The 11303-nt window shown below is 43.4% G+C and overlaps 1 protein-coding gene and 1 long non-coding RNA gene across 3 annotated transcripts in view; one reads left to right on the forward strand and one right to left on the reverse strand.

The window, feature by feature from the left end:
- hivep3a (HIVEP zinc finger 3a) overlaps nucleotides 1-11303 on the forward strand; it is a 43255-nt gene that overhangs the window by 23600 nt on the left and 8352 nt on the right. The window contains exons 2-4 of one of the 2 annotated variants that reach the window (XM_034891164.1): nucleotides 346-382; nucleotides 4661-8872; nucleotides 9698-9879. In XM_034891164.1, coding sequence (XP_034747055.1) covers nucleotides 5036-8872; nucleotides 9698-9879 — 4019 coding nt within the window. In that variant the 5' untranslated portion in view covers nucleotides 346-382; nucleotides 4661-5035. The remainder of the gene's footprint in view (nucleotides 1-345; nucleotides 383-4660; nucleotides 8873-9697; nucleotides 9880-11303) is intronic. The other variant, XM_034891165.1, reaches the window with a different exon arrangement.
- LOC117956271 overlaps nucleotides 10881-11303 on the reverse strand; it is a 17349-nt gene continuing 16926 nt past the window's right edge. The window contains exon 3 of the long non-coding RNA XR_004659221.1: nucleotides 10881-10891. This is a non-coding gene — a long non-coding RNA (uncharacterized LOC117956271). The remainder of the gene's footprint in view (nucleotides 10892-11303) is intronic.

Raw genomic sequence — 11303 nt, forward strand, 5'->3', positions numbered from 1 at the left:
CTGCTTTGCCAGCTGTGCAGCCCTACGCGGCGGCCAAGAGAAACACAAGTTTACGTCAACTTCTAAATAAGGAGCTGCTACTTCACTTTGACCTGAAGGAGTGACACTAAGGGGAGTGTATGTAAGAGGTGGAGATAGACAGTGTGTCCCCTCCTACTCATTCATACCCATAATATACTTGGCTACCTGTTTTCGGCCCAGTGCACGTAGAGCTGAGACTCGATTACCCATCTCTCTTCACCGTCACTCATTCATTTTTTCGCTCTCTTTCCTTCCTTTCACCTCCCTCTGGCTCTCTCGCTCTCTCTCTCTCTCTCTCCCGCTCTCTGCTATCCTATTTTCCAGTCATTCACAACCGGAGGACAACACCATCTGCTACCAGGTAAAAAAACAACAACCAAAAAGCCATTGATATCCTTTCTGTCAACTGCAGTAATTTTTGAATGTGTGTGAGGTGATGTGAGTGAAATGATGTGAGGACTGGGGGAGTGTCTCCATTCAGGTCTTTGTTATTGTAAAAGGCTGCTACAGCAATGAGGTAGTAAAGAGACAATCGTTTGTGGAATCATACTCAGATATTTGAAATGATCAGAATTGTGTGCGTGTGTGTGTGTGTGTGTGTGTGTGTGTGTGTGTGTGTGTGTGTGTGTGTGTGTGTGTGTGTGTATGTGTGTTTGTGTGTGTCATCCCAGGTGTTACTGGGGGACAGTTTATGAGTGTAGTATTTGTTTTTAGCGAGTAAATGGCATTTCAAATGTCTTTGGTGCCTGGCACATCCTGTTTGTCCTTGTTCAATATTGTCCAATCTGGAATTGTGATAAATCAGTATTTTTCTCTCTCCCTACTGTTTCAGAAACAGGACGTGTGTGTGCGTGTGCGTATAGTGTGTGGGCTGTGGATGTATTAAAGCTCACAGCTCAGAACAGGAGTGAATGAGCTCCCTGTGTTTGGCATCCAACCTCCTATGCTTGGCATGTCCCCCCCCTTGTGGACTGGGGAGCACTCCCGAGGCACACACACACACACATACACACACACACACACACACACACGCACAGAGAGGAATGGCTGTGCATGCAGGCTGACTCCCTGAGGGCTCTCCTCTGTCCCTGTAGAACGCCCGCTATCAGGCAGCAGCTATATGGCAATGCTCAGGCTCAGCTGACGTTGTGGTGGAAACACAACAACAGATGAGAGCAATTGTTACTTAGTTCAGATGAGTCTGCGCTGCATAGAGAGTTAAGATGATGGTGAAAACTAAGTAGCATGCTGTTTTCATTGTGTCGGTAAACTTTCCCACTTTTTGCCTCAACATCAGGAGGCTTTGAATATCATTGTTTAGGGTTGTGTCCTAAATTTAGAAATGAATTACTAAGTACCTTTTATGTTCAAGCCAAATATGCCAATATATTTAATCTGATGTATTTTCCTTTTAAAAATACTGCAAGTTTTTTACTTAAAATGTTACCCTTTAAGTTAAAGCTTATGAGGAAACAAACAAAAGACAACAAGGGTTTTAATTGTTTATTTGGTTACACATGTTGTGTAGGATGTTTATAGCTTAGTTTTTAATGGAGACCCTGTTCTTTGTCATCCCAAGTATGCATTTTCGCTCTCTTGTTCCTCCTTAAAGAATGGAGTATCAGCATACTACAAATTTAAGACTACCAAAGTATTGATTTTTCTCTCCAAAAAGCCATAGCTTCGAGGAGGAAGGCACCTCCTCCTTCCTCACTCTCTCCCTCTCTCTGTAGTCGTTTAGGATGCTAGAAGATAAATTTAGCCCTTCAGCTCTCCTTCCATCTGCTACCACATGGTTTAGGGCCGTTACCATAGGAACCACCGCTGGGTGCCCATTAGTGTGAGAGGAGAAAATTGACAAGATTTTTTAAAAAGCCATTTATACAATCTTCTCTTTCTGTGTGGTATGTGTGAATGGATGCATCATTTTACAAATTTATATAACAGTTCTTTTTTTTTTAACTCAACTCGAGGTGTTTGAGTACCTGCAGATTTTAGGCTCACTCTGCAGATTCTAACTGTATGCCCACACTGCAAATACATCAGAAAAACGCTTTTATTTTCTGTCATTATATACTGTAGCCCGTACAGATTTTGGGGATGTGCATTATTACCATATATGTATATATATTTATACTGTACACATTGCTCATATCACTCCCTGATGCCTTATGAGAACCAATGGACTTTTTTCACTATATGCTCTATAGCATAGACTAAAATAATAGAAAATAATGTACGCGGCAGCAGTGACGTCAACCATTGGTTTTGGGACTACAGTTCTCAAGTCTTGGTTTGAATTTTCTTTAAAGAAATGGGACCATAATTTACAAATTGAACAGTATGATGTATTCAAGAAGACTTGAAACCTGCGATTTAGGTAAATAAACTTCTTAGTGCTTAAGTTTACCTTAACTTCTGAGTGCGTAAATCAAGTTAGAAGTAGGTTAATTTACCCATAAACTTCTATACAATCCCAATGTTTTTGCAACAAGTTGGGTCGGCCCCTACTGGAAATTAGACAGAATACAGGTTTATGGCAATTCCGCAAAAGGCTTAACCATTGTGGATGGTACCAATCTTTATTTTTATGCGGATGATACTGGGATATTTTGTACTGGTTCCATCTGTAAGTAGGCTGTGGCCATACTGCAGGCTGTCTTTTAATATTATTTAGACTCCAATAAAGGTTGAGGATATGCAGTTCTTAAATGCTATGAAAGGCGCTTAATACTTTTGGATATTATAACTGCTCAGGGAAAGATGTTAGTTGTTTGCTGTTATAAATATCTTGGTATTTACCTCGATGACTGCCCTTTTCTTTTTCTTCTTTTTTTTTTTTTAAACCTGAGGTTGATAATTTTATTAAAAAGCTGTGGCTGAAGCTATAGTTTAATTTCAGAAACAAGTCCTGTTTGTCTTTTGAGGCCAGAAGAAGACTGGTTTTTGATCTGTTATATACAGGGTTACAATAAGTAATTTGCCCTTAAAAACATCTGCTGATTTAAACAGTGAGAACGTTACACCCAGACATGTGTTTCTAGCAGCGCCTTGCAACAGTTCACCTAGAGAGAACAACCGAGGCTGAGAGCCAAGGACAGGGCAAACAGGATCTGTGTGGAGAAGAGGAGTGAAGAAAAAAAAAACTGCCTGCTAGGTTCATTTGCACTATGAGGAAGCAAATCATCAGTCTTATTTAGCCTAACTCCTGGACAAGTGTAAATGAGCAGATGCATTGCATGACTGTAAAAATGTCACTTTTTTTAAGTGCCAGTTTTGAACTGCAAGTGCCCCGTTTAAAATGGAAATTATTTCACTCCAGTCATTGTCACCCTCATGCAGAGTGTGTGGGAGCTCTGAACATCTCAGTTTGAACTCTGAGGCCTTATTTTTTATTAATAGTCTTTTTCAATGACTCTTCTTCAAAAGCTTGTAGTCAGTTACACTTTCTGTCTGACCAACATTTAGCACTTACTGCAAGAGATTTAGGCCTACGACATCTAATCTTTTGCAAAGTATAGATACACTGTATTAATATACAAGGTTTTTTTTGTTACAAAGAAAGGTAATGTTGGTTTAATATTTATCCAATACTGATCTGTATAGTCTGTCCACAAGTTAAATCCAAAGATGGTTATCAAACTGTTATCAGTTATTTGGAAACAATCCAGCAGTTTTGTCGTCTTCCATAAGAACGTGGGTGTTGGAACCAGCTGGTCATTGCGTGGGATGCCTTGTTTACTGTTTCAGTATGCTGGCACAAAAAACATTGGGAGTTCTCTTCAGTATCTCTACTGAGTTACCTTGTGTATGCATTCACAGCCAACAGCCACCCCTCACCTTCATTTGGTTTTTGCTTCTTTGTATCTAATCTAATTTAAGTATTATAAAATTATCCGTGTGAAGCAGCTATCCACATGTGCTCTACTTTGGCAGTACTGTACTGTACTGTAGCAATGTCTGATGATAATCCTTTTTGAAAGGACGCAAGGGCTGATGCTGGTCGTCACATGTTAAACAAGCAACATTAATTAAGGCATGCTGAGAAACAATGCCACAGTCCCATAGTTCACGTTGGTGTAATTAATTACGCAAAGACAACTTTAATGCAGGGAGATTTTATTAAAACCAAAATAGATTATTTTTGTTAATATGAGTAACTCCCTCCTCAACCAGGAATATCTTGTATTTCATTCTTAAAACAACTCATTTTCCTGGAGGAGGTGGGTTATGGAAGGCTCTCCGACTGAAAAATATTGTGGTCCATAGTTTTAAAATACAATGCATGGTTGATTAGAAATCACTCAAGACCATGACAGTTTCAGATTATGCTGTTATTTAAAACGTTCCGGTCACATTTATTGGACATGGTGCCTTTATCCAGGAACGTTAGTAAAATCATCTTCTTTTTTTTTGCTGAATGCCAATATATTCTTATACAAATATATTAAATACCATTCAACCATTGTAATTTAAAAGTATTCAACAGCCGCAGGAAAGCAAAAGCTGAATGTTATACAGTGATAATGTAACTCCTGAAACATAAATATCTATATTTGTCAAGTGGAGGGTGAAAGGGTTACCTGTGTCTCAATGTTCAAATGTACTGTTTAATATAACGAGTTGTTTGTCTTCACAGATCTTTATGTTGACAGAAGAACAATATATCCAGCTGAGTCAAGTGAGCATCCGACTGTGTGGCAGCGAGGCTGTGGCTGAGTGATTCATGATGGGATCCTTAAGGTCAGCATGGCGGAGGTCTTCCTTCACATTACCTGACATATCAACGTTGCATTCTTTGATGCCGCTGTTCTACTTTTGATGGCATCATTCTACTGTCAAGCACTAAAGTTTGAGCAAAACAAGGGGAAATTATGAAGTCAACTGAAGTGTTAAAACTTTATCAAATTCAGTCACATTAAACCCATTAACCAGTTAATGATTTAGCTTGAACTCTGTAGCCTGGCACAGGCAGACGCATCCCACGTGGCTACCTGAAACTGTCCTACCGTTTATGGAGGCCTTGCATAGTTGCCTGACGACTGGGGAGCAGTCCGGAGGTCAAGAACATTGTCAACCAGAGTCTCCTCACCGAGGCCCGCAACCCAAGTCTCCCTCTCAGCCCCGTCGGCAACCGAGAACTGGCTCCCCGAAGTCCCATGGCACACAACAGCAACCCAAGCAGTCCAGAAGACAGCATCCTGAACGTAAACGTCTCAGGCACCAGCGGCAGAGCCTTGACTCAGATATAGCACTGGAACACAAACATGAGGCAACAACAGCAACCGCAGTTTCCAATTTGTCACCAGGAGTTCCACGTCCCTCAGCAGATGGACCCTCCCAGTCTAAACCTGAAACCCAAGAGGGCACCCCAAAACAAAAACGCGAGCGTAAGCCTCAGAGACCAGGCAAATACGTCTGCACTTACTGTGGCCGGGCATGTGCAAAGCCTAGTGTCCTACAGAAACACATTCGCTCCCACACAGGTGAAAGACCCTATCCCTGTGCCCCGTGTGGCTTCTCTTTTAAGACCAAGAGTAACTTGTACAAACACCGCAAATCACACACCCACAAGGTGAAGGCAGGACTGGCACTTGGCAAGCCGAGATCCTTACAGGAGCAAGTCACTGAGTCAGAAGATGAAACCAGACTGCTAACATCAGCATCTTCCCTTACAGAAAGACAAGGCAGTGAAGCCTCGGTCAAGAGTGATGAAACACACGTGGCCAAAGATCGCACTAGAGGAAACGATGACTCCTACGCAGTGAAAAAGAGACTGGCTTTGCGTCTAAGTAGAGGAAAACGTGGCCCTCTAGACTTATCTGACGAAAAGACCTCATCTCTAAGTTTAGGGAGTAAAGGCAGTACAGAATCAGGCTATTTCTCTCGTTCTGAAAGCACTGAGCAGACACAGGACAGCCCCCCGAACGCCAGTGCCAAAAGCTATGCAGAGATCATCCTCGGCAAATATGGACGTCTTGGACACCTACAGAGGATGTCTCGACACCATAACCAGCTGCCTGCTGGTCAGGAGGACAAAAGCATCCCATTCACAGTCCCCAAGAAGCAGGTCATTGACCATATCACCAAACTCATCACTATCAACGAGGCGGTGGTAGACACCAGTAAAATTGACAGTGTGAAACCAAGGAGATTCTCTCTCTCCAGGAAGAATAGTTCAGAGTGTCAAAAGAGTTCATCTGTGAAAGAAACACAGATTCACAGCCCTAAAGCTGGAGATCTGGGCTATAAAAACAGTGGCTCCATCACCATGGGAGTTCCATGTGAAAAGTTTCATCATCCTTCCATAAATGTGGAGCAGCCAGCTGGCCAAACATCCACCGCCCCATTGGTGAGAAGTCACTCTATGCCATCTGCAGCTAGTTCATTTGACGCCTCCAGCGGTGGCCTCAGTAAGTTCCGCTTAAGTCAGTCCTTTGATGAACGACGGTCTTCCAAAATGCAAGTATCCCGTCGTTATGGGATGCTAAGGCGGCAACCAGCCATTGAAATCCCACTTGGTGCCGAACTTACTAAAGAGGAACACGAGGGTCCTCATTCACTTTACCCTGACAGCATCACCACTGTGCCTGACCACACGCAAAGCCCACAGCAGCCATACGAGTGTGAGGCCTGTGGCACTGGATGCTATGATTGGGAAGGTTATAAGAAACACAAGCAAAGCCTGTGCTTGGCACATCATCCCAGAAATGACGTGGTAATAAGTCAAACGGGGTGCTCACAGCTAATTAATCCTGCAGTCAGAGCAGGAGCTTCAGCAATGCGCAAAAGAAGGAAAGAAGAGAGTCTGGAATTTGATGATCCCTCTTCGCCTTCGTTACCCTCTCTGGCCCTCTTATCAGGACATTGTAAAGATGAAAGCAGTGTAGCTTACGAGGGCCACAGAAGACTTGCACTACAAACCTGTTCAGTAATTCAACACACTAGTTCATTTGAAAAACAAGAATCTTTGTGCAATGAGAATCAAGGCACTGAGGCAACAATAAACTCTCCCACTCATGAAGACTATCAACCGGTGCCTCAGAAACAATCCCAACAGTCGAGAACACTAACAACTCTGGTCCGCCAACACAGTGTGCGGGTTCCAGAAATACTGGTCACAGAAGATTCCAACCTGAGCACAGCGACCTCAACAAAGCCAACCACCACAGCAAAACATTCAGAGAAACCAGATGAATTTCAGTGGCCACAGAGAAGCCCCTCTCTGGCCCAGCTCCCCATTGAAAAGCTTCCTCCAAAGAAGAAGCGCTTACGTTTAGCCGAGGCTGCCCGGTCCTCCGGGGAATCCAGTTTTGACTCCATATCCCTGCCCCACAGCCCTAGTCAGGACAGCAGTGCATCCTATTCATCCAGCCGTTCCGCGTCCTTTGAAGAGTCAAATAGACCAGACCTGGCGATGGCAGGATCAACTCCACTGAGGAGATCCAGAGCTCCTCACATGTTGACAGTGCCTGGGGTGCATCAGCATCGAGAGATGAGGCGCTCTGCGTCCGAGCAGGCGCCTCATGACCCACAGCCGAGCCTCCTAATGGCTGAGAGCCGCAGTAAGTCTTTTGACTACAGTTGTTTGTCCCCTGAGCGCTCTGCAGTTGGCTGGAGAGAAAGAAGAAAGTGTCTCCTTATGAGACACACTGCTATCAGAGATCCAGATGTGGAGGAGCAGTGTACCGTAGCGAGCCGTATTCCCGAACATGTCAGCTCCACTACATCTTCTCGGGCAAGCCCAACTTCTGTGTACTGCAGCAGGTCCCCTACTTCTTCTTCATCTGGTGACGCAGTCTTGCACAATTCAGTGAGATTACAAGGCAAAGAGATCTTCTCTCAGTGGAAACTCAGTCAAAATATTCAGTTAACGGGCAGCACAGAACTCCCATCTGTAGATCCTGTAAAGGAAGAGGCCTCACACATCCAAACAGAGCAGACTCCTTCTCAAGCGCCACAGCCCTGTCCTACACATGGACTATCAGGGGCAGCTAGAGCTCGCTACCTCCCCATGTCTACAGGCCTGAAGCTAGAGATTCCTTTACTACACAGTGATTATTCAGAGGAGGTCCGAATAAGTCCCTCTCGCATCCAGCGCTCTGTCCCTCATATCACTCCCAGTCTGGAGTTACTGAGACCCATCACATCCCCAGCAGTAGCAGTGCGTCTCCAAACAGACACCCTTACCCTAGCATGCGCCATATACACAACGTTTTCTCAGTCCACCTCCCCCAGGCCCCAGGAGGCGGCTGATGCCGTATCGCACAGTATAGGTATCCCAACGTCTGAATACAGAAACCATAGGAACATAAGTCCAGACATTCAGTTGTGGTCTGATGATGGTCTGAGGATATCAGGCTCAGGGGGCAATAAGCGTATGCTTTCCCCATCAAACAGCATGGAGCTCCCCCCTGAGTCACAGCAGCAGCAGAAACGAGTGAAAGAAGAGGAGGGGGACGTGGGATGTGTGGACAAGGCATCAGTGGACACGTGCAATCAGGAAGTAAAAAGGGAGAATCAGACATGTCTGCCCAGTGTTTGTTCTCCCATCACACATGTTGGACCATCATACCCCAGTCTGCTGTCCAGCACCTGTAATAGCTGGTGTTATTTGAACTACAATAAACCAAACCCGTCTGCTCTGGATGAACAGAAGCCCTCAGTGTATTCATCGTGGTCAACTAGCGGCTATGACCCCAACCCACCTGGCCTCTCCAGCAAGACGGCTCTCTCTCTGCTGCACTGCAAGCAGAGGCTCAGTCCTTCCATCTACACCATATGTCCCATGTCAGTCAGGACAACAGAGTCAATGGAGCAAGAGGACAGCAAAAGACCATGCTCCACTGAGGTAATTACAACACTAACCACTGATTACAATTGTCTGTAAATCTGTAGGAGAGCACTGTGTAAAAATCGACCACCATAAGAGAAATTTCTGGAAATTTTACATTCAGTAGATCGATCAAACTGCAGGACACGGAAGGCTGAGAGGTAGATGACATGCAATAAGTAGTGAGTCACATTTAAATCCAAGATATCATTTAGATGGTTGGTGCCCAAAGTTAAAAAATCCTCTAGACCGAGGGTCTTCAACATTTTTTAAACCAAGGACCCCTGAAACAGATCCGGACTCCCTACTTTATATATTGTATAAAATTAAGTTTCATAATAAACTGGGCCTACAATATCATGTAGGCTTCCTAAAGCCTTTATTTTCAGTGCAGATAATACTGAGCTGTTAAAATAACAATTGTGGCTAGTTTTATAAATCACCTTTTTAATGTTTAACATTCATGTCACACAGTGTATGTGAAGAAATTTGCATTTTTTCAAAACTTTCATAAGATGTACAGTAATTTTGTTGCCCCCAAACTTGGTGCAGCAAAGTATGGTTTGGCATTGCAAGATTGCATCTGGGGTTCAAATCACCAAAAAGGCAAGAAAGATATTTTGCTAAATGTATGTTCACTTTGCTAACACTAAATCTATGTTGATGAGATGAGTATAAAAAGCTTTACAATAATGACACCCAAAGGGAAAAAATATATACATATACTGTATGTCTGCTTTAACAAATGCTATTAAACACATTCAATGAGACTTCCCAATTTTTGTCTCCCTGGGCATGCTGGAGCAGAGTTGGTGAATTTGCCCATGTCTCTTTTGGGTGTAGGTCTACAACAGCCGGTCGGACTGCAGAGAAAACCAGGGAACAAACAAGGGACAGCAGTCAGCAGATGAGGACAGGTCAAACAGAAAAGCGAAGGCGGGGGAGGAGGAAAAGAATGAGGAGGAGGAAGTACATTCATGCTCCAGAAATACACAACCTCCCGAAGTTTGGATCTCTGAGAGAGTGTGAGTATAAACTTGTGAACAGCTCACCTCTGTGTAAGATGCATGAGAACATTAGCTTATAACATCCAAGTTTACAGGTGACGTACTGTCACACTGTATATTCAGTGTTAAATCCCTCATTACTCGCAGTTTTGAGGCCTTGCGTCACATATTGTGGTATGTTGTGGAACTGTCTTTCCACCATGTTGGAGAGGCCATCCGTTGGCTGTCTGCACCAACAGAGCCCATCTGTTGAGGGGCCAAAGCCAGGAAAACCACCTAGCTTCCTATGCACCTGTAGAGATTCATTTACACCAACCATTCACATATTGAAGCAGCATGTTAAATTCTCTTCTACTGACACCAATGGAATCACTAGAAAGCATACAGTATGTACAGTACATGTAGGTACGTAGCATTAGTCATGAAAGGGAGCCTGATATACTGAATGGGAATGGGCAGAAAGAGACAACTTGAATGACGAATAAACCAACGTTTATTAGACTACTGGAGGTGGTTATACGTAGTAAAATAATACTCCTGGATCCCACTGTTATCATTTCTTACATGTAATTGGATGGAATACCTTCTGATGTATCTTACTATTAATGGGCACAAAGTCTTAATACTTTAATGTCATTGCCATAGAAAATGCTCATTTCTGAAGTATAAAAACTGTAAGTTTTTCTATTACAAACCATGGAATTGAAAAAAGTCCCTGTTACCTGCAAACAGGTACTTTTTTTTCTTTTTCCTTTACTACCTCTGTTGAGGTTCAAAGCGAGCTGAACCGATACCAAAAGGTAACGTGAAAACTCGCTGATTACTGATTGGTCGGAGAGATTTGTCACTAATCACTGCTTCATCATTGCTAGCAACGGCGGGGGGTATCCTGAAAGAACCCGTCATTTTTACATAGTTTTTCCAGCTGTGTTTTTTTTCTGCTGCCTCCAGCTTCTTTTGAAAATAAATTTGTCTTCTGGCTGTGGCAACAGCCAAATGGCAAAAATCAAAAAACAACATCTTTGACGTTCTGTGTGTGTCGTGTTAGGTCACGGCGGCTTCCTGCCGCGTCGCTAGGACAACCGGCCACGCTCGCCTCAAGCATGAGGCGGTACTATATGTGCAATGGAAAAAGGAGGACAGGGCACCGCGGGCGAGCCGAGTACCATGTGATGGAAAAACGCCATAACATTCAACTTAGAGCTTAGCCGCTGTTCTAAATCAGTTGGAAATACAGCATATTAAATGGTTTCTTAAAATGCGAGTAACCATGGCAACAATGCTTAGTGCTGTATTACCAGATAATAACTCTCACTGCAGTGGACCAACAATGTAAAACTAACTGTGCCCAAGGTGTCCTGATTTAGAAAATAATGGACTCTTTGTTCTGAACACACTATAAATAGTGACTTGACTGTTCAAGCTAATGATATATATATATA

This window comes from Etheostoma cragini, chromosome 14 (assembly GCF_013103735.1).
Source record: "Etheostoma cragini isolate CJK2018 chromosome 14, CSU_Ecrag_1.0, whole genome shotgun sequence".
NCBI lineage: Eukaryota > Metazoa > Chordata > Actinopteri > Perciformes > Percidae > Etheostoma > Etheostoma cragini.